The sequence below is a fragment of the Epinephelus moara genome, chromosome 6, assembly GCF_006386435.1.
Source record: "Epinephelus moara isolate mb chromosome 6, YSFRI_EMoa_1.0, whole genome shotgun sequence".
In the NCBI taxonomy this organism is placed as follows: Eukaryota; Metazoa; Chordata; class Actinopteri; order Perciformes; family Serranidae; genus Epinephelus; species Epinephelus moara.
Genome location: NC_065511.1, coordinates 35,372,132 through 35,396,822, shown reverse-complemented (window position 1 = coordinate 35,396,822; position 24,691 = coordinate 35,372,132). Strand labels below are relative to the sequence as shown.

The 24,691-nt window shown below is 41.6% G+C and overlaps 1 protein-coding gene across 1 annotated transcript in view; it reads right to left on the bottom strand.

The window, feature by feature from the left end:
- The window catches only part of pear1 (platelet endothelial aggregation receptor 1), an 84,552-nt gene extending 60,823 nt beyond the window's left edge, over positions 1–23,729 (bottom strand). Inside the window, exon 1 of the mRNA XM_050045900.1 lies at positions 23,544–23,729. Within this exon, the coding sequence (XP_049901857.1) occupies positions 23,544–23,569 (26 nt within the window). The 5' untranslated portion in view covers positions 23,570–23,729. The remainder of the gene's footprint in view (positions 1–23,543) is intronic.
- Positions 23,730–24,691: the final 962 nt, after the last annotated feature.

Here is a 24,691-nt window from a genome sequence, read left to right as displayed (position 1 = left end):
GTGAAAATCACTTCCCTTCCCTTAACTTTACTAAATTGTCTCTTTACATCACCTCACAGCAGCCAATTAATTTTTTTTTTTTCCACGTCAAACTACATAGTGCCAAAAACTGCAGTTCCTTGAATGGCCACTTGAGGCTGACTCCAGAAGTGAGTCACTCCCCACAGACATTCATTTCATCATCCATTCATTCATTTTCCGTAACTGCTTGTCCGTGGGGGGGGGCTGTCATTGGGCTGGGAAAGGGGGTCAAAGGTACACCCTGGACAGGGCGCCAGACTATCACAGGCTGACACATAACGACAAAAAACCGTTCACGCTCAAATTCACACCATTGGCAATGGGAGGAAACCGGAGAACCTGGAGAAAACCCACGCTGACACAGGGAGAACAATCAAATTTCATACAGAGGGCCCAGTGGGCAGGTTCGAACCCAGAACCCTGTTGCTGTGAGGTGACAGAGCTAACCACCCAATCTTTATCGTTACATGTTAAAATGCCCAACTTTACAGCAGAAATAAACATGGCTTTAAAAACGTCATGGTAGCTAAGTCCATTTTTTTTTATACAGTCTACATTATGCATACACATCTTCAGGCACGTTCGGCACACGGCACTCACAGCATTAGTGTTTTATATGGTGCTTTTAGTTATGTGTTTGGGAAGTACTAAGCATATTGGACAGATGAGAGTTGGATTATAGTGCATGAGTTGTGTGAGAGTTCGTAAATGTGGACGCCGTTTCCCTCAATTCATGAGGAATGTTCACCTTTTTTTGGATTCTCCGTTCTCCGTAGAGGCATGCAAGAAAAACAACTTGTTTCTGTCTTCACAAATTCAAGGTGACACGGGTTCAGTAACTGATATACAAATGCTCATTTTGTGAGTGAAGTATTTCTTTAAGACCTACAGTCTACAGTATATGTATAATGTAAACTTGCACACAAAACCCCAAAATACAACAGACCAAAGACCTCAAGGCAGGAGATGAAAAAATAAAACTTAAAAATGAACTCTGACTACATGAAGATGGAGGCAGACGCCAATTTAAGATGACGGGATCCAAGAGGTTGTAATGGGATATGACCACACCTTTTCCTGCAGTAGTAAACAGCTAGTACAGTTGTACGATAAGCTCTCTGTATGTGTGTGTGTGTGTGTGTGTGTGTGTTTATGTTGGAGAGTGTCTTTCTGAGTGAGGTCAGAAGGTACTGGAGCTCATGTGACGGCCCCTGTCCCCACAGTGATGGAGAGCAGAGCCCATGGATAGCAGTGGTTGGAGTGATAAGGTCACCATGGTAACGCCGTTGTTTTGGAGCACATGAGAACATCAACATGAGCTGAGCAGAGGCCAGAGCTGACTTTATATTGACTTCTACCTGCAACCAGTAGGAACTGCGACAATGCTGTTAGAACTTGAACTGAAGAGCTGTTTCTGTTGCAAAATACTGAAACACTTTCTGACTCACAAGCAAAGCTACTTTTAGCTTCATAAATCCAGTTTAAGACTAGAAACTCAAGCTTTTTTTCTGTGAGGTGTTCATCTGAAAAACATTCAAAATGGCGAGGGGTTTTGTGCAACAATCAGTGCTGTATTTTGTATTTGAATTGAGCTCTTATTAGCCATCTCTGAACGTTTAAATTGTCTCATTATTTCAGAGATGACATTGAAGCTCTAAATGATGCATGATTTAGTGACTGCATGATCTATTTTCCGCACAAGTCCTCGAAATTAGAAAACAAAATACACTGTTTATCGTTGCCTTTCAGAGGAACACATACAAGGGTTTTCTGATCTGAGCTTTAAGCTAATTCAAAGTATTTAGTTTTATCTTAAGTTAGCTGTTTTCTAAATCTCCTGGCGATTAACATAACGCATCGTCAAAATGTCACACCCATCCCATCCTAATGGCTGTCTCTTTTACACAGACATCGACTTGGCATTTTCACCACCTCTGCTGACGGCTTTAAGGCAAGACAACTCTGTCTCCCCATTCTCCAATTACACCTTTTAGGGGCTGCACACATTCTGCGTTTTTTTGCGCTCTTAATTCCATTGTTTTCAATGTAGACGCGCATCAGGTGCGCTGCACATGCGTTCCCGAGCACCTTTTTTTTTTTTAGGGCACAGTGACCCTGAAAAATCAGTGCTCTTTTGGAACGCAGCAGCTCACACCATATGTCATGTGACGGGGAACAACCAATCACAGCTGTCAGATATCTTTCCCTTCTTCTGTAAATATCAGTCTGTGGTAAATATGGAGAAGAAGTTAGTCATTTCAGTGCAGTGCTCCCACGCCAGCTTTACATCAGTCTAATGGACAATATTTTAGGCCTAAACACTTAAAAAACAGCACCTGGAAGAAGATCAGCTCTGCACTCAGGATTTCATATAAGTAGACTGGGTTTCCATCCAAATGTATCGCAAATTTTAAGCGAATTTTGTGAAAATGTGCAAAAGAAAATGCGAATTTATGCACATTTTCATTCATTATTGTTTTGCGAGTATTGGGAGTCAACAGGTCGAGCAGAAGGTGGCGCTTCTCATGAAAAATAAAAATGCAAAAGAACACCCGTAGAAAAAGAGGGCGCCGTGAGATGACGTCATTGAGAGCGTCTCATGTCCACAACTGATGTAAACAATTACCGGCACATCCATGACTACGACGAGATGGAGAGATTCCTTGGGAACTTCTTGGCTACTGCGAGAGCTCTCATCACACTCATATCAGCGTTGTCAGCGTAGCCTACATAATGCCGTGATGTCTGTGTTGGTACACCAGGCAGCGCACATGATGAAGCGGTATTCAACACATCCAGTCTATTCAGGTAAGTTGTGAAATAGCCTACACTCACCTGACACTGGAGTAATTACCTCTCTCTAAGTTCACACAGGTGTGTGTGTGAAGTAGAAGTAGGATTCGGTAGCCTACGTCACTGTTTATTCGCTAAATCTGTTTCCATTGCCAAAAGTCGCATTTTCCTAATATTGATACGCTGACTTTTCCACCCCCTCCAAGCGTAAAAACTTTTTTGCAATATTTCGGCCTTTTTTCGGATTTCTGGCGTTTCCATTCAAGTTTTTTTTCGCGATTGTTGAAAGTGCGAATAAAAATAGGTGGATGGAAACCCGACTTGTGATACGGTGCTTGTTATGGTTGCTTATCAACTTGAGACGCAACCTGTCTCTGTGCCCTGCAAAGTTGGTACAGAATAGGCGCAAGAGTCGTACACAGCACCCGACCTCGCGTTTTCCAGGCAGTTAAAGATGCGACGTGTACAGCCCCTTACACAGAACAGCGAGGCAGAATAAATAAATTCCTGGCTTGAACAGGCAGTGTAAAAGGGACTTCTCAAACTGCTGTACGATTTGTCTACTTTGAAAACCTGAAGCAAAAACCAAGGGCAACACTGTACTGGTTCTACTCAAATCAGGTGCAGAAAGAGTTCATGCTGATCACTTTTCAGTCATCTGTCGCTTAGTTAATGCTTGACAGTCTGCAGTTCTGGTCTGCACCCACTGATGATGCCATCCACCCAAAGAAATGCTGATTGATCCACAACAGACCACAGTTACAGAAGAGAAATTAGCTGGTTTGGGTTTTGCTTTTTTAGCATTTGTCACGAAAATGTCATGTGATGCAGATGCTTACAATACATTTGGTGTATGGCACCATTCGTCATCACTGAGCAGCTGTAAATGTTGGTAGTAAAACACAGAAACAATCACCTAGCAAAGGTGATGGTTTCGTATTCATAATCTCCCCATAGACACACAAACTTACTTTGCGCAACTTTGAATTTCACTTTTAGATCCCGTACTACTCAAGAATAATGTTATGCATTGATCCCTATGTCCAAATACGCAACATGATACAACAGTATAATTGCATGGAGACTAAATTAAAACAAATGTAACCACAGTCTTTGGGGACGCTGATGAGAAAGCAAATAAATAATCCTTGTTTTCTTCATTTACAAAATGTTTACTTTGTGCAGATGTGTGTGATCTGATGTGGTTCACACTGAAATCCTCTTTTTTGTTGTTGTTGTTGAGCTGGGCGTCCTGCCAGTTGGAGGCCTTTGCTCTCCCTGTAGCATTACTCTGACACGTTTGAGGCTCGTGCGCTCTCCTACACAGACCCACAGTGCAAACTGCTGCCTGGTCCTCCACACTCCAGACCAAAACCACAGGCAGGATGACTGTGGCTTCAATGGTCAGAGAAAGCAGAGGGTCCACAAAAACAAACTTAAACACTGAGACACTGTAATAAATACAGCAGTTCACCTCTGTGGAGCAGAATAAACAAAAACACAGACTTACACACCTTGGATTGGAGTCACGTCTTGTCTCTTTAAACAAGTGTTTTATCCAAACTTTAGCGAGTGAAATGGTGGAAAACCCAAAATGGAGGCCCGGGCTGAGGTTTCAGAGGGACATGACCATACAGAGCTGTAATTATATGTGCTGTAATGCTCTGTGGATCATATTGGTGCAGAGGCACATAGAGCCCTTGTAAAAAAAAAACAGCTTTTCCACAAACCGTGACCAGAAAACATAGCTTTGCATTGTAAACTCTCACAGTAAGAACACAGGCGAAAAACCTCTCAGTCCACAACATTAGAAGGCTGCAGCTCGTAAGAAACCTAAGTGGTGTTTGCAAAATTCACAGCATGTAGAAGTTTTATGTTGGTAATTTGTCACATGAACCGTCTGTGTCTGCAGAATGGATGTACAACACAATGACAGGATAGTATTCAAACCTCTGAATGTCTCTCACTCATACTGTGATTGGCAGCAAATTAGCTCTCTGACCTGGTGGTTAGACAAACCATGGATGTGAAATGCTAACACTCTTTTTAATGGTGGAGCCTAAAAGGGAGCCAGATTTAAATATAAAGTTAGGTTCGTTTGGGCAGGTGTGAACACAGCAATCGCACTCAGGTGCGCACCAAAACAACCGGACCGAGACCGTCTTGAAGAGGTGGTCTCAGTCCGGTTACAAATGAACCCTGGTGCGGTTTGTTTGTGGTGAGAAGGTGTTCCGACCTGGATCTGAACCAACTGCAGTCACATGACACATTGTTTGGGTTAAACATGAGCATGTTACAGTCCTGGAGGATTATTAATGTGCACCTCCTCCTGTACTTCCTTAATATGCACATTCAGCACATCCAATGCATCAAAACATTGTTTTCTAGTTGGAGCCGCGCCTCGTTTTCAAACTGTATGGTTTTGAGTTGCTTGTTTTAGTCACTGATAGGCTCAGATTATTGTTATGAGTGTCTTCCAACATTATGTTAAAGACCCTCCAGAGAAATGAAGCGTTTTCCCCCACTTTTTGCTTGTTCTGGTCTGTTTGGTATCCAAGTCTTGCTAAAGGAGAGGTCTGAAATCTCACGAGAGTTGTTGCAGGAAGAAAACTGTGGAAACGCAAGTGAGAGTTGGAGAGAGGTGTGCCGGTAATAGTTTGTTGTGCACTGGCGTAACTTAAGCCCCTTTCCCACTTTACAAAAAAACTAACGCCCGCTAACATCTGGCTTTTGTTATGTGTTGGGAAAAGTTAGAATCTGCATTCACACCCGAGTCAAATGATTCTGTAGCTGCAGTCACAGGTATATATCGGCTCCACCTGTGATCGGCTCTGATCAGCGGTGATGGAAATACAACACCAGGTGGACATGCAAATTTTAGCCTGTTTACCAAGAAAAAGCAACTTAGGACCGCCACAAAATACCGTGCATCTCTGTTCAAGCTGCATTCAAACATTGGTCCACATTTAGTCTACACCAATGAAGGAGAGACTGAAAAAGGAGTAACTACCGTAACATTTTCCACTGACCTCCATTCTGCTTTAGTGTTTTCAAACCCCGTCTGTGACGTTGAACGTGATACATAAGTAGAAAAAAACAAAAACAAATAACAGAAGGGCACACTTATCTACTGGCAGTGGGAAAGGAGTATATCTAATTTTAGCACATGTTCCAGTGTTTAAAAAACGGGCTAATTTTAGTGGAAAAGGGGTATTAACCTTATCTAAAAGATCTTCAGTGTCATGGCTGAATATTTAGCAGATTTCGACCATGAAAAGATCTGTGAGATTTCAGAACAAGACTTGGACACATAACAGACGAAACAGTCAAAAGGTACGGACAAACATTTCATTTCTCTGAAGGTTCCTTTCCGTAATGTTGTCCCGATGCTCATAACAACAGTCTGAGCTTGTCAGTTGCAAAAACAAGCACAGCTGCAGCGCTCTGTGTCAATACTGGACCATTTTCAAAAATTGTTGTTCCCGTGAGTCAATTAGACACACAAACTTAGGAAAATAGGGTCAAAGTTGAGTTCCCTTTAATGACAAATATGTGATTCAAGTTGGGAAATAAAAATGCAGATATTTGTTTCATATTGTGCGCACATGTGACAACAGACTGAGGCATCTTAAAATAAACATCTGCAGTAAGATCTTAGGAAATAATTCCAGTTCATTACAACTAACAACAAACGTTAGTCGACCAGAAAGGTCATTAGTCGGCAAGATTTCATTGGTCGCTTAGTTGCAGATACAAAACAAACAAACAAACGTGAAACTCTATTAGGAGCTGCGCCTTGTGGAAATAAATCAAAACCTATATGACTAGACCATGTGGGAATTTAATTTGAAAGGACAGACACAGGAAGTGGCCACGCTCAGCGTTAATTTCCAGGGCTGGTACCTGCGGTTATTCCACAGGCTAGTTAATAACATGTTGGGCAGGAAATCCAAAGTGTGGGATCATTTTGAGAAGGTGAAGGACGAACCCAAGGTGATATGTAAACTCATCTTCATTGGTCGACTACAAACATGACGTATCATCTGAAACATGGAAGTAGCTACATGCCCATTAGCCCACAGCGTCATTAACAGGCGGCTCGCTCAGTGTGTGACGTGCACTTGTGGATAAAATATAGGCCTATATTAATGAAGGTTAATTAGAAGGGTTTTGTATTTCTCTGTAATGTAGCACAGTGTTAACAATGTTACTGATACTATTCTTTCTCACACCTTCAACTCAAACCACTGCGTTGCCCCGCCAGAAATATATAGTTTAATAATTGAATTAATATCATAAGCATGCAGGCGACCAGTCGACTAATGGCCCTAAATGATGACTATTGGTCGACTAGGAAAATTCTTAGTTGGGGGCAGCCCTAATGGCAGTACATCTGATAGTCTTATAGTTGTTGAAACATTTTACATAACACGACAAATCAATATCGGTAGGTTACATCATCTGGGAGTTATGCATGTCTGTTGAAATTTTGCACCAATTCACCTTGCAGATGTTGAGATATTTCAAATGTGAAGTGCTGGTGGCACTAAATCAAAAGTCAGGGGATCACCAGAGTTGGTCAGATGCATCCTCTGGGCACTATGAATGTCTGTATAAAATTTCATGGCAATCCATCCAATACTTTTTGATATATTTCAGTTTGGACCAAAGTAGTGTATCTACTGACGGACGTTGCCAACCTGGAGACACTCTGCTAACGTGGCTAACAATAAGAGCCAAGTTGTAATGAACTGCATGTATCCTTGAATGAAAAACACATTGACAACACACACAAGAATTTCAAACTTTGCTGAATCACGCTTGTACTATGCGAGAAGATCTCTGCCAACACTGATTCTATAAGCAGGATATTTCTAATGGCCACGACTCTTGATTGATCTGCTGGAATGTCTTTAGTGCCATTGTTTCAGATTGAATCACAGACGACTTGTTGATTCAGACGCACACTTCCTCCTCATCTCTTCCTGTGCTCCACTGTCTAACTAACAACTCCACTGCCAGTCAGGAAGCTCTCTACTCCCTGGTTAGGAATGTTTGTGTGTTCAGTTATTCTCTTGTATTTGCAGTGTCATTGTTTGACTTTATGATACAGCACTGAAATAGTGCTCTGAAGCTGTTTTACTACTCCCTTATCTCAAAATAACATATTAGTAATAGTTATGAAAAATATTCAAATGTCTGTAAAGAAAGAAACAGTAACAGAAATGAAATGTGTAGAAACATTGCTGGGAAAGAGCTGCAGCTGCATCATCTTCCTGATCCTGAGGTCTGTCTGACATGTCCGCAACATTTAATCACACTGATGCTTTGTTCCTAATTCTTTTACATATCAGAGCATCATCCTCATGCTTATTTTCCCACCATGACGAGCTGATTTCTTTAATAACAATGTCTTTCTCTTAATATTGCCTCATAAACAAATTTGTTCTGTCCTCCACTTTCGGGGTCAGAAAGTTGTGGGAAAGTCTCAAAATTCAAAAGGAGCTTCAGCCACTGTGTCTTTAACTGATCTTCGCATGATAAAACTATGCAAAGGCCGACACTTATTCATCCATATTTATTAGTACGCAGAGTTTCCTGAACATACACAGAACAGGCCACGAGGTCAAGAGCCTTTGAAATCTTCAGAGGAGCTTTAAAAAAGAGAAACAATCTCCACTGAACTCTTGCAACAATCATGTTAGTGTCTCTGAGCAGAGTAACTCTTTGTTAAAAAGAAAAAGAGCCTGTAATTACATAAAGAAAGCAAGCGACTATTGAATCGGGTGCAGGACTCCATTTCTGCAGTCTTGGTTTTGGTCCTTTCTCTTGGACGTGTATTGATCTTGGTCGGTGTTTCACTCTGTCTTGACTGTTTGCTGCCTAATTGCAATAACATCTGGGACCGCTGGTATTTGTATTTAATCTATTTTCAACCCATGATTGCAAACCTGTAGAAACCTCAGTATGAAATGAGACTGTAGAGAGCTGATAGGCAGCTAGATCAACATCTCTGACCAGCCTGAAGAAACCCAAAAATCATTTTATTAATGGAAACTGTTAATGCTGCAGCTGCTACTGTGGTTTATTCTCTGTCTTCTTTTATTATTTGTTGTCTTGAGTCAGAATCAGGGATGTCACGAGAACTGATACTTCAGTACCAAGTCGATTCTCTCTTCAAGTCTTAATTCTGAAAACTTGACGGGAGTCGTTTTTCTCCGGTACCGTAGATACCGAGGATGCAATTCTTCCGGACCTGATGGGGCAGCATACATGCCTTCAAGTGTTTTAGTCTGCTGTTAAATGCTACAGGAAGTAGACACACAAAGAAGATGGCAACGAGAACGACTGTAGCAACAGCTCCGCCTCAATTTGTCAGAAAGAAAAGCATTTTTTCCTAAGGCCTGCACATTTTATTAATTCTTTTCAATGAGACCGCCACGGATTTACACTCTGCTAGAAATGTCAGCAGCGTGACACGGTGATGAACGTCTATTCTGTGCTGAGCGGTGCACATTTGGCGTCTTTTTTACCTGGTCGCCAAGAGTTTAAAAATGTTCGGCGTTGTTTAAAACGCCACACTCTTCGCTGTCACTTTTTTCCCCACCATCCAATCACAGTGGAGGAAGGGCGGGACAAATAGCCTACCACAAGAACGAACTGTCACATCTTACAAGTGCTGCACAACAACAACATTGGAGGAGAAATATGTTCATATACTGTAGGCTGTATAATAATGTGTTTCCTTGCCCACAAAATCCCCCCAAAAAAGAAGTGTATGTTTAAGTACACAGGATTTATCGTTCTGTTATTATTTTTTACTGTGGTATCTCTTTGGGTGTCAAGAATTGTGGAATTTTACTGGTATTTGTATCAAATGCTAAATTTATGGTATCATGCCTTGTCAGATTTGCTCAAATTGACTCAAGTAATTTCAGTTTTGGTCTCTAAACCATCAGGAACTCTCCTTGGACATGGTTTTACAGCTGACACAGTTAAAGCCTGCTCTTAGTGTTTGTAGCGTGTTACCTCTCTCTCAGTGACAGCTTATTGGCTCCGAATCGTAGCTGGGAACACGCTGGCTTATCAATATCAATTTTAGCTTGGCTCGTTATTAGCTGGTAACCAGCCTCTAGCGGTCTGGACCACTCTGCAGAGGGAAGGATGGCGAGGCGTTCAGGTGCCGTTCACTAACAATGGCTTTATTGCAGTCTTCACCACAAAACGACAAACATGGGCTTCTCATGAGGTTTAACAGGAGCCCTGAACTTATCTTGACACTTAATTCTGCTGACTATCATCACTCTTTGCTGCATGCATCTTCACCATGACACCGCTGCGTCCCTCCATACACACACAATGAAGGACACGTTACACCCTTTCTATTATATTTCTGCAAAATTTGCAAATGCAGTAGATAAAGGATAAATCTGGCCATAGTCTGTATCTTTTTTATCGTCAACAAATCCTGTGAAAAGACCAAAACTACCAATGAACTGATCACTCTAACAAGTGTTGCCTTTCACCTTATTTTTAAAAAATATATATATATTAAAAACACATCAGTGAATAAAATTGTTGCACTGCGTGACATGTTTCTTTATGCAGATGAACGTGGTGAATGTAGTCCCACATACCCCGTCATGCTGATTGTAAATACTGCTTAATAAATAGCGTACCCAATGTATTAATCTGCTGCTGAAAATAGTCCCCAACAAATGTGGTATTACTTTTATGTGAGTAACATTTGCTAAAAACTACTGTTTCCAAAAAGCTGTTTTTTACTGGCTTTTTTCTTTTTTAAACAAAACCACATCTTTGTGAGTCGTTTTTAAAGATTTATGTCCTCAGTAGGAACCAATGAGCCCTGAGGACACAGACAGAAGGGAAGTCAGAGAGCATTTAGGGACAGACTGAAACATTATTGGTTTTGGTGTTTTCATATTTGTTGACAAAAAGAAAAATACGGAAAAACACCAAACTCATCCTTCAAATCTTTCGCTGAAAAGAAATCCAGCAAATATTTTACTAACATATCAATAATCATTTAGTCACAGTGTGATTATATATTGACTGTCCCTGACGCAAAGACTCATAATAATGGCCCGAGGGTGTCATTGTGTACATCTGGATTTACTTCACGTGTGGTGACGTATGCAAAAACAAACTGAATGTGTTTCACAGCTTTTACCAAACTTAACAGCCTGTCCATCACAGGCCAGTCGATCACTGCTGTGCACTTCTCCAATAACTTGTTTGACTTGTAGTTCCTTACGAGGGGAAGCAGGCGATCGGACTGCAGCCATTAAAGGGAAACGGTGAACCACTGCAGGCAGCCAAAACTGCCAAGTCATCACAAAACTCTGTATCGAACATCGACATAAACACAGATGTGCACACACAGACCTCGCCTGTTCCATGTGCCTCAACACATACGCAGGCACACTGCTCTCTTTTCTTTCCATTACGACCTTTGTTTTTGGCTGAAGACCGTGCAGATTGCTTACTCTTGTGGCTTTGACCCTCGTGGTGGGGGAGCTGCTGTCCAAACTCTGTTGGAGAGGTGTGAAATCAAACCCCATCTGCTTTGGCTAAAACCCACCGCGAGCACAGAAGCTGAATGTGTCTGCAAAACCAGATTATAAATTTACTTTTTACCCTCTGAAACCTGAGCAAATTGGCTTGATTTTAATTTTTCAGAAACATGGCAATAAGGCAATGACAAATTCATGAAATAGCCCGAACATTGGCAGGATATTAAAAAGTTTTTGGAAGTAAATTTAGTAACCAAGAAATTACTCAAAAAATAAGCAAAAATAAGAAAATTACCTAAAAATGAGCAAAAAAGAAAAGTAAAACAAAAAAAAACATAAAAAGAGATTGCTAAAAATTAATTAAATTTTCTCCCTTGTTTTATGATAATTTTCTTGTAATGCTCATTGCCTTTTCCCCCCATGTTTTCTATAGAAATCACACCAATATTTTAGGTTTTGATGTTTGCGAATGGAACCTGAACGCAGCACAAGATGTTCGCCTGTTCCAATGTATGTTCACCGAATGCTAGGAGTCTTGTCTAGCCTCTATAGGACCAGACTTGGAAGGACCCGTCCTACAAAGGAAGCAACCTTGACTTTGAGAAGCACCACATGAGCGCAGATATGGAAGACCTGGAAACACTGACCAATCAGAGCAGACGGGAGGCGGGCTTAAAGAGACAGGTCCAGAGGGTGAATACAGGTATATTCAGGCAGACAGTATGAGAAAAATAAAGTGTTTTTTTAAATGTTAAAGCATGTAAACATGTTCTAGTAGAAACCCATGATACAAATATGTCCCTGAAATGAGCAGCTATAATATAGAACCTTTATATAATTTAGGCTGCACTTGATAAGAATATTCTTCTCTGAATTGAATGAGGCCTACTGTGTAAAAACACTTGCAGCAGTTCAGTGTTTTGTTGATATACAGTATGTGTTGTAAAATATGGGCTTCCTGTGGGGTCTATGGCGACTGACAAGATTATGTTGATCCCTCTGAGTGTCTGCGGCGTCTGAGTAATATCACGGGAAGCATCGTCCTTTGCTGAGACACAAGCTTTAAGAGCGACATATTTCACACTGCGGATCACGTTCCCATGCAACAGCTTTAATGTGAGTTTTTGAGTCATGGTTGTATGAAGGAGAGAGCAATTTACAGTAACAGACTCTAACCACGCCGCATCTGGTTTCGATTAAGACAACACTTCTAATGTGACTGGATGGCAGGTTTTTTTTTTTCTCTCTTTGCAGCTGCTACGATGCAGCGAGCTGGGAAACATTGGAGCTGGTGTGGACATATTTTTTTCCCTGCTGTTGCTGATGATGTTTTTCTGCCACTTGTTTCCAGGATTAGCAAATAATACCATTTCTTCAACAAGGAAAAATAAGGGGTGATTTACCGAAGACTCGAGTGTTGCTGCCTGCAGGGTGGTACAACCGTGATGTAAGGAGAGTTGGGGCTGCACACTGGGAGACAGATGTGCATGTCAATTAATGCCATGTGGTCAGGCTGTAACTGAGGTACCGAGATAACCAGGAAAGACTTGGCAAAACATTAGCACAAGCAGCAGCAGCAGCAGCAGCAGCAGGTAGGGTTCACCAGAGTAGTTATCAGTTATTATCTCCATTGGCTTTCCTTCTCTATCTCTGTTTCCAGGAAGTCCAGCCTGGGCCAGTAAATTCCTAAAAGTTAAACCCCATTGATTTACAGGCCTACCTCTGGCACATGGTGTGCTGCCTTTCTGGAGGACAAGGTGGAAACCTGCAACTTATTAAACTGATCATTTTAGAGTGTTTTCTTCTTTTTTTTTTGGCCCCAAAAAGCTCCTTCTCCCTCCCTCTCTCCATATGGGCCTCATCCTGCAAGCATCTGGAAGTTAAAGCCTTATTTTCTTCACTCAAAAAACTTCAGCCACGTGTGCTACCCTGAAGGTGAACCCTCAGAGATGTTCCTTTACTTAGTCTTATCCTCCATGCTTTTCCCAGCACTGTCACTAGACTGAGACAGTTTCAGTCCCCACAGGTGGTGCTATTAATTCACTTTGTTGGAGCGCCTCGTGGCAAAAAGGAAGATGAAAGTAGGCGCTGCAGAATGTGCTCAAGTTTAATCAAAAGCCCTGGCACTGTCATCTGTGTTGTGCAGTGTTTGGAGGGTTACTTTTAAAACATAATCCCCAACAGATTACTGATTACATGCCCTAAAATGTAATTTGTAACATAGTCAATTAGATTACTTGAACTAAGAAACAGAGGTGGGTCCACAACTCCACGTCATTGCTTTGCAAGTCACAAGTAAGTCTCAAGAGTTTGCACGTCTCAAGTCAAGACAGGCAGGTCCAGAGTGAAGTCTCAAGTCCTAAACGTTGAGTTTCAAGTTGTTAACAAGTCATAATGCACACTTCACCAAATGTGATGCCATTTTAAAAACATAATGATACTATATTACATGTACAAAAATCATGAATGCTTTTACATGTTGGACTTATTTGTTAGAACAAGTTTGTTGTCTCTGTTGTAGCTGTTAAACTGACGAAGAATTAGCTTGCTAACTAGTCGTTGGCAGTTACTGCGTCTCCATCTGTAATTTGCAACCAACACATTTTGTACAGCCTATTACATAATGTTTTTATTGACCACTCCATAGTTTTTGTATGCAAACAAAATGACCTTTGGTGTCATTTTTTTTTTTAAATCTGCCACTCAGTAACGTAATGTCAGTTCGTCATGGTTCACTCCTGCATCTTGACCCGATGCTGTCAGGTTGGTTCAAACAAAGTAAATCTGGAGAATTAAGTGCTGACTTAGTGGTAATGAATAACATCCATATAAGTATATCCAGGAAATAAACTGATTCGTGGCACAGTTTTTAACAACACTTTAAGTTATCAAGTATTTTCAAGTCAAAAGGCTCAAGTCCAAGTGAAGTCACAAGTCATTGATATTAAAGCCTTGGTATTAATTGATATTTAGACTCTCTTAGAATCAATTTTAAGATTTAACTGATCAATTTTAAAGCACCTCATGGTTTAGCTCCTGGCTACATAGCTGAGATGCTGGGTTGCAGCCTCAGATCCTCGGGCAGGGCTCTGTTGGCTGTTCGTCAGTCCTGGCTGAAAACTAAAGGTGATTTACTTTTGCAGTCAAGGCCTCTCAGCTCTGGAACTTCCTGCCTGAGGATCTGAGGCTGCTGAATCAGTGACATCTTTTAAATCACTCCCTAAAACTGATCTGTTAAAAAAAAGGCCTTTTATTAATTTCAGCAAACCTTTTATATATATATATATATATATATATATATATATATGTATATGTATATATACGTCTCATTTGATTATTTTTGTTTTTATCTTGTGTTGTCAGTGGTTATTGTATTCTTTTATATTGTATTACTCTAATTGTTTGATTTGCTGTACCTGTGCAATCTACAGAGCAATTAGTTGCAAACTTTGCTTATCTGCTTCAGTGATAGTATTTTGTCTTTATTTTGTTTTTCATTTTTTTTATCTTACTATTTTCTTAAAATTGCCTCATGTTATTTGCTTGAATTCTGCACTGTTTTAAATGTGAGATCAACCATGTAAAAAAATAAATAAAATAAAGTTTATTATTTATAATTAAAGTCAAAGTCAAGTTGTAAGTCCTTTTTGTTTTCTGAAGTCCAGTCTTAAGTCATTGGATTCGTGACTCGAGTCTGACTCAAGTCCACACCTGTGCAAAGTAACATATTCGAAATACTTTGCATTACTTTTGGAAAACTTAAAAATCATCTTGCTGAGCTGCTTTGTCTGGGTCTCATATTTCCATGCAAAAAACACACAACAGTGTTCTGGATTTGTCTTTGTTGCCATTGTTGTGTGGCAGCTGCACTGTGCACACTTTTTAAAAAAAAAAATCTGTTAATGGGAAACGTGCTTCATATGAATTTTACACCTTTTTCTAGAAATATGTGAGCATAGCTCCCTGTCCAAACTGAGGTCCTGTTTATACGATGATTTCGACCGAAAATGGTAAACTTTAGTTGGCCTGAAAACACAACGTTTTGAAAACAGGTTGGAAAGTGCAATTTTTTTGAAACAGCACCGTCTCCGTTGTCATGTAAACTTGCAATATGCAGTTCCTGTGAAAACAGAGACTTTTCACACACGCGCATTACGGTTCCAGTCATTAGGCATGTGCAAGAAAGACGACCATCACAACGACAATGGCGGACTCCCGAGCTCTGTTTGTGCTGCTCACCCTGTTGAATTTATCAATGCTTCTCCAGCAAAGTGTAACGTAGACGTAACCACTTGGGCGAGTACTTGCTATCTTTCTACATTTGTACATTTTAAACAGAAAACACAAGTTTATATTTTGACTTTTTCTGGGAATGACAAACAACATGGCCAACAGCTAGTCGGTTGTTATTAGCGATGGTCATTTATCAGAAATTTGCATTCCCTGCTGATCTCCCTTCAGCCAGCTGACACCTTATTTAGGTTTTTGTAGTAAAACAAGGGGGTGTTGTGTAGATAACTCCTCATTTCAATTTCACAAATCAGCTGTTCCTGGTCCACTGCAGAGCTTTCAAACAAGCAATGGGAATAAATACATACAGAATGTCCGACTGCAACAGTGCTACAGCAGCGGTACGTCACTCGCAGCCAGTTAAAACATTTCAGTTTAAATAATCAAAGTGCCGCTTGCTTGCGTCGCATTCAGTTGGGACACCGTGTTAGAGGAAATAAAACAAAATCCCTTGAATTCTATTTATAAAAACAGCAACTGAATACCACCAATTTAAAATGTAATGTAAATAAGAAACTTAGATTTTGTATTTTAAAAACACCATTACTCATATTCTGTTACTCGCCAACCCTGACTGTGCAGCACATAAGCCTCTGGGGTCTTTTTTGGTATGCCACCTGCATGTCTGTCCAACACAACAGGAAGACAGGGGGCAAAGAGGAGACAAGAGCCAGACACAAACCACCACACAGGACATCCTGGGCAACGCTGTGGGAGGGCAAACACTGTGGATGGTGAGAGGCAGAGAGTCCAGGAGCCCGTCACTTTGTTTGGGTATGATGTTCCAACTCAAGGAAACCAAGTGGAGGGGAAACTGTTAACACTTTTTTCTTTTTCTGGATGCCCAGAGGCAAACAGAGGCAGTGGGAAACACAGCAGGTCTTCAGTGAGTCACAGAGGAATATGTTTTTATCTCAGCGAGGTATCTCCCAGCTTTTTAAAAAACTGCTGCACATTAAAACTATTTACCAGTTCATGAGTAAGTCGGCAATTTTGTTGTTAACACACTGCAAAAGTTATTCCAGAGTATGTTGTCAGCACTTCACTGATAGTGTCTTCGAAAATAACATGCTTTTCTCATTATTTTATAATTGATGACAACTCCCTGGGTCATTATCATCTGTCTCCAGCTAATAATTCCAATGAGTCTCTCAGTTTCCTCCTACAGAGAAAAAGAAAAACAAGTTTTCGACAAAATCAGACCCTGTCCCCACAATCCCCCTGGTCCATGCTCTCTCCTCTGCTCTCAATCATCTCTGCACCAGGCGGCACCGGGGGAACAAAAAGTAGGACAAACAATAGGAAGCCGATAGGAAACATCTTGCGTGTACATCCAGGTCTGCATCTCAACCGTCTCTTTCTCTGATATGTAAACAGAGGAGAGTTGGGGAAAGGAAAAGTCCTTGAACGATGCCATCAGACCTATACTGGCTCTCTTTTTCCAGCAGCTAACTTCTTTTTGGCTTTTGTGTCCTTTTTTTTTTTTGACAAAGAAACCTTTTTTTTCCACAGCTTGTGTTGTGTTGAGTAACGTGGACGCTGACAAATAGTGAAATCTGTCATCCTGCCTTTTTCCTGAGCCTAGGTTTGTCTTTCAGAAGTGGCCTGGAAAATAGAATACCAAAAAAGAAAAAACACAGGGAAAATAAGTCCTCTCATAAAATGCAAGATGGACGACTGCGAGAGTCATAGCTTAACACAGCTGGTGGAGTGGATCTGGGTATGAGCTCAAGAAAAACATCAAGAGTTCATGTTCACTTGGTGCCAAGCATGACACAAAGACCATTTGTTTTTCACATGCAAGGCTCACATCTTGTATGGTAAACTCATGATATTTCATCTCAAAACTGACAAAATAAACACTCTCTTCTCCATCTGCACAACCAATTCCACTCGGGCAAGTATTAAAGACAAACAAAAACATAAACGCCACACCATTTTCATCACAGAGATGAAAACACAACGTGAGAAGCCCCTCTGGGCCTTGAATTTAGTGCTTTATTTCCTCTAATTCTACGTCTCAGGTTTCACTCGGTTCCAGTCATCCTGCATAGACACCACAGAGAGACACAGACACCAGTGCAAACCCTGAAATCTTAATGAACAATGTCTCCACTGCTGCTCCACCCACCACCTCAAACACCACCCACCAACCACCAACATAAGCAACTTCAGGAAAGACCCTCACCACAGTACAAGTAGTCTGTGGTCACTCCATCAAGCCGCTGCTGGCTCCTCCTCCGGTTCCAGCCCCAAACCCCCCGACCTCTGCATTTTATGATTGGTTATTTGAGCCAGAGCCCGACGAAACTGTACATGCTCCACGGCCAGAGCAGAGCGAGCGACCCAAAAACCCCTGAGCTGGAGGGCTGCAGTCGAATCTGTTCCAAATTACTTGCACGGCTGCAGAGCACATGGGGTTGAAAGGCTTATATAAGCCTGTGGTAGGAATATTCAGCCCCTGTCACCTTCTTTTGAGTTCCCTGTGCTTTTTGTCTTTTTCATCACGATTATTTTTGCATCAAAAATATAAGCTTGGGGAGTAGACAAAGGTCGCTTTTTACATCTTATTGACTTTGTCACTGTTGTATTAAAAAGTGTGGGATGAATGAACTGAATTTCCACTGACATTATGCAACACTTTACACATAAAGTCGATTTTCCTACTTTCTGCTGGTTGTAAGGAAAGCGGGTGCCACCCAGTTCCACCCACATGATTGACAAGTAAAATCCAGACAAACAACAGCAATAACTATTAAGCACCAAAAGTCACCAAAGCCAAAAGAACTTCAGAAGGCAACTTCTGTGATCTGTATCTGTAATTGCTGCTCCCAGTTTCCTCCAATCCTACTAAACAACTGTACCAGGCTGCGGCTGTCCACCTGCCATCATCTCATCATGCAGCTAAAGAAACACAGTTGTAGGTTAAAGTAGAGGAAACGGTTTGCAACAGGTTAGATAACAGAGTTATTACAGCACTAGCTTTGTTACCGAGCCATTTCTCTTCATTAATCTGTTTGTTCATTGCTGGTGAAGAGCTGTAGCCTGTATCGGAGAACTCAGGTACCAATACAATCAGCTCCTGTATCGTCTCCATCACTGTAGTGTCTGTGGTTGCCATGGCAACACTGTGGCAAGTTAAAAAAGCTGAGTTATGTTTTGCACTTAACACAAAATACAGCTGAGACTGATGGAAATTTTGATGAAAACTTTGATTTGCAGGTATTTGGCCACAAACCAAGGAATTGGACGAATTAAAAGTCTGACCCCTAAAAATCGAAGATTCAAATCATCAGACCCCCTCAGTCGACTGAAATTCTTCAGGTTGTGAAGTCCGTCTTTTTTTGGTCAGTCATTGTGCAGTGTACTTCTGAGGTCAATTTGCCCCCAGATTTAGCTGCAGAGCGAGCACTTTTCTGTTTTCTGGTACAGGCAGCTGCAGACCCAGGGTGAGTCTGAGTGAGACGGAGGCAGCTGCCCGGAGGAAGAGAGGCTTTGCCTGGGTAGGCGCTGAGATAACATTTTCTTTTGCCTTCTGCTTCTAAGTTGTGAATTTACAGCTGACAGTGACTTAATAGGTTAGTTTCTGGCTTTTGTCTGATATCTCATGTGGCAAAATATGCTGCACATTTTGAGCGAATGAATGATTTATTGTCACTTAATGCATTAATTTTCATCCGCTTATCCGGGGCCGGGTCGGGGGGCAGCAGGCCGAGCAAAGCACCCCAGACGTCTCTCTCCCCAGCGACGCTTTCCAGCTCCTCCTGGGGGACCCCAAGGTGTTCCCAGGCCAGATGAGATATGTAATCCCTCCAGCACGTTCTGGGTCTGCCCCAGGGCCTCCTACCAGTGGGACGTGCCCGGGACACCTTCAGCAGGAGGCGCCCAGGAGGCATCCTGATCAGATGCCCGAACCACCTCAACTAACCCCTTTCGACGCGAAGGAGCAGCGGCACTTAACACACAGGTAAAATTAAACTTCGTTCGGCACTTTTGGGTGAATAAAAACTAAACAAAACAAAAGACAACCAAACAAAGAAAACAACAAAACTTTAAATGACCAAGAGAAGCTCCAGAATAAGAACATATAAGTACACAAAAGCAGAAATCAGAGAGCCGAGCTGCTGCTGATTCCACAAGCGCTGCCATCTTGGACCCGCTATCAGTTATCACATTAGCTCAGAGAGCTTACTTGGATTGTTTACTATATTACCTGAATGTCACTGTCACCCTGAACATCCTGCTGAACCCTGTTCAAACCCTCAGACCTAATAGCTGAATATTCGTATTGAACCCCCGACCCTGGAACCAGGAACTGCTGTGAGGCGACAATACTAACCACTACACCACAATATGATTTGTTATTTTTATTGATCTATTTTTGCATATTGTGCAGCCCTAATGGTCGTCTGTTTAATAGCTGTATTGAGATATTTCAGTGTGGACCAAAGCAGTAGATCAAACCACTGACTGAACGTCTGATCCTTAAAGCCGAGCCTCTCACCAAGCCAAGCTCAGCAGAATTTTGATTACCATTTTAAAGCACTCAGGTAATTCTATAGCGCAGAGTCCACGCTTCAAAGGATAACACAACACTGAGCTCTCACTTAAATCACACATGAATGGTGTGTGGCCATCGTGGATGAACTTGTCAAGACAAATTGTGGCCTTCAGAAGACAGCGTGCAGACACTCTGGGTGCCCTGTGTGGTGTCACCATAAATTGTAAAACCATCCAGGCACAGGGAGATCAAATTAACACTAAATGCGTCTTACCTCAGTTCTACTTTTCTCTATTTGTACCTCATCTCTTTGTGTCTCTGGCCAGTGTCATCTCCAACTAAAACATATCCAGTAGCTCGCCTGAGCCTGAGTCCTCTCCTGGACAAACAGACTGTAAGTGAGCCAGATGCCCAGCTGTCGGACAGAGACAGGTCTGTGGCTCAACCAGACAAAAACAGAAAAAAGGGGGTCACCATTAAACCACTGATAGCTGAAACAGTGTGGAGGAGGGCAGGCACGTTTTCAAGGGGGAGATGCAATTTTCCACTAATGAGGATCTCATATGAAGACACTGAAGAAAAACAAAGATGGTTTCAAGAAGGCACGGTTGTGCTACTTCTCACACGCAGAGTTCGACTCGTCAAACTGATCTATGTGAATAATGGCACATTTAAAAATGGCACGGTGCTTTTAGGAATACTTGGAGAAGGACAAAGGAAAGTTCAGTCTGCAGTCAGAGAGACTTCCTGGCGCTTTTTTGGTTGCCAGAGCAGATGTGAGGTCAGGAGTCCAAACCAGGTGCCTGAGATTTACTCTGATAGTTAATCATATCTTGCCTCGCTCGCAGATGTTTTTGTGCCTTAAATGATGCCAGGGGTTCCTTAATCAAAAAGCTTTCATTCACAAGTCACAGACAATAAGTGTTAAAGTGCAGAAAAGCCGATTATGGGCTGATTTTACAGCTCCGCTGAGACAAGAAATGAGGAGTTTGTCTCCAAAACAGTACGCTTCAATGTGCAGCAGTTTATCATTTTATAGGTCTAAACTTACAGAGATCACAGCTGTAAAAGTGTCAGTGAAGTGATTATGAACACCCTGGTGATGAGCAGTCATTTGTCTTAAATTTGGTGCTTCTATTCAGTTTGGAAAATTGTCTTTTAGCCCAAACTATGCAGATCTTTTACTGCTCTGTGAAAGCTGCACCAACTCTAGAAAATAATCACTTAATGAAAGCATCGTAATTATATTCCCTTTAGCGACTGTATTGTTTTCAGCGTCACACATTCGTATATACGCACATACGTTAAAGCATCAACAGGAGCCTCACATCTGCAGAGGAAAAGAAAAACACTCCATCTCCATCTGCTTCACCTGATTAACTCCACTGACAGGACATGAAAGTTGAGTCACGCCATCACACACAGGATGTCACACAGTTGTTTGGGCTGCTGCCACCTCGCCGCCACGTTTCATTGGCTTGAGTCACGGATAGACGAATCCAGATCTTAGATCAAGACTGAACGGCTTAATGAAAATCAAAAGCAACAAAAGCGGGAGGTGGGGGAGGTGGGCACTGAGGAAACAGCAGACCAACTCCCAGCAACGACTTCCTCTATAATGAATCGATGGAGGAGACATGCCAGAGTAGCACAGCTTCTCTGACTCACACTCTCTTGATAGTAGCTGGAGAAGGTTTCAAAGCAGAGCCAGGGATGCCAAGAAACTCTTTCAGCCAGGAAGAGCACAGCAAGTGCACAGAGCGGCGTCATAAAACACCAGGAGTTCACTCGAACAAGTGGTTAAATTCACTCACTGATAAGTGTCGGATGTTGTCTCTTTGTGTGCTGACTGATATTAACCTCTTGATGAGCAGACAGATGGTTTTATTGACAGTGTTTCCTTTCACATAGAGCATATATGATCAATCCAGCAATACAACCCCAAACTGTGATGAGAAATCTGCCTTAAGTGGTGAAGAAATATGACACATGAGAGTACATTTACTCAAGTACTGCACTTAACTTGAGTATTTCCACTTTCTGCTACATCATACTTCCACTCCATGACATTTATTTGACAGCTATAGGTACTGTTTGTCAGTGTAAATTAAGATTGTACAAACAGAACATGATTGTCTTCATAAATATGATAAATTGTTGCCCAACAGAATAATTAACATGTGCTTCATCTTGAACAGCTGCAACATTTAAATGAAGGGATCAGCCCTCATAAAACCATCTTACAGTATTCATAACGCTGTAAAATAATAATATCAAAGAGGCAGTCAGGTCAAGTGCGTAGGTTTTGTTGAATATTGGGAGGGGGATTCATATTTTGAGCATCAAACATTTAATTTCCTGAATTTTTAAGCATCAATTTTTGCCTTTTCTGCATCCATTCATGGCAGAAATATCTTAAATGAGTCGGGGGACAAATGCACATGCTGTACATATTGAGGGGGACGTGTCCCCTGCATGCCCCCTGAAACCTGTGGCTATGTTTGCTGTTAATACTTGAAGTACATTTTTGCTAAATAATACTTATGTACTTCTATTTAAGTGGTGGTGGAGGAGGTATTCAGATCATTTACTTGAGTTAAAGTACTAACCCTGTGATGAAAACACACCCCATTACATGTCAAGATGCAAAATGTCACCTCAGTTTAAGTATCAATAGTAAAAGTACTCATAAGTCTGTGACTGTTACACTATTATATATTAAATTTTTAATTATTGTAACTGATGCCCTGATGTGTGAGTAACATTTTATTACTTTCTAACACTGCATCACATTTTAGGAGCTCATCATATGTCAAAGTATTTCCCTCTGAACTGTGCAGTAGAAGTATAAAGCACCTTTAAATGGAAACTGTTAAGTAAAGCTGCATTTACAGTACTTTAATAAATGAACTCACAGTTACTTTCCCATGTAGGGCTCTTTATCTACCACTAATGGAGTAGATTTTACATTGCATTTTTTAATACTTTTACTTACTTCTTCCACTATTGTTCACAAATATCCAGCACAAAAGGCACAAATAGAGACATATATGGAAGAAGATGGTTGTTAATGTCTGGTGAAGTTGCTCAAATGTGGTATTTTTTACGCATTTTTGCAACAGCATCAATAAAAGTAACTGTAAACTCACTGTAGATTACTATACTTATAAGACTGAGTCCCTAAAGGTGGATTTTAGGACTGGTCCATGCTGCGCTGTTTCCCACACCAGCACATTCCCATACAGTACGCGACCGTGTTCACAGTTTAAACTGTACCGAGTCTATTAATTAACCAGCAACATGTATCATCATAAAAGTCATCCAGATCTTTGACTGTCAAATAAACCGTCAAACTCTCGGTGATAATCCCGCTTTGTTTAATTCATAGACAGTATTTTACTCACCTTGCGGCCGAGGCGTCCCGGATCATCTGTCGCTGTAGAATCGCAGTTAGAAACCAACTTCCATGGGCGACATTGAGATTAAAAAAAAAAGCAAAGCGTTTGTTTTTAAGGGTTCATATACACTCAGAAAAATCTTCAAGCAGTGTAAACATTTAGAGGAGGGCAGTGCGAGAGAGAGAAAGAGCCCAGTTGCATCTAAACGGGGGAGGGTCCTGAAGTGGAGCCAAAGAAACTGGAAAAACTGTGACAGCGGGGACCGAGGGAGGAGGAGGAGGAGGAGAGAGAGAAGAAGAAGGAGAGGGATGGGACAGAGGAGAAATTGTGGAAGGTCAAGGGGGGAGATTGAGAGAGTTGTTTTTGTCCTCTGCAGGCCTTGATGTCTAAATATGTGGAGATACAGGTGGAAACAGGCAGGCTGGCTCTAAAGCTCAGGAATTTACACTTTATATATTGTTGTTTGAACTAAACAGTCAGTGGAAGTAGTGGAAGTTAAGCTGCATCTACAGTACTTGAAAGTACTTTCCAAAACTGTTTTTAAAGCTGGTGTTGGCAGAAATCTGGAAAAGGCAAATAACAAGCAACCAAAAAAGCCAGAATAAGAAAATATGCCCTCCTCCTGCAGCTCTCTGTTTTCAGCCCTTCTCACCAGGCGAGTGTGGGCACGCACTCGACCCACTGTTTTCCATACGTTGATTTATTTACTCTAATTTCATTGTACAGTTGCACAGTCACTCAGCCCCTCCTTGCCCCGCTCTCTCTCTGTTTATCAGACACAAGTAAAACAAGAATTTGCCTAACTGTCCCTCGTTGGACTGCTTCCCTGGGAGGACAGGGGGCAGACAGAGCTTCAGTTGGTGGCTGTAGCTACAACTCACATTCAGCCAGCGCAAACCCCTCAGTGCAGCACTGGACTTAACCTGTGTAACAGCAGCAACAGAAAGTTTGCTGACGTGGCAAGGAGTTAGGGCCGAGGTTTGCGCTGACTGGGGGTTCATCTCCGGAGCTGCTGCCCACTCTCCTCCTGGTGATTTGGTCTGTTTCAGCAGGGAGTGAGGCGGAGGACACACTGTGATTTAAGGCTCTAGCTCCAAGGTTCTCAATCAGTGGTGTAGGGGTCCTTAAGGGAGTTCCAGGGGGTCCCCATAAAA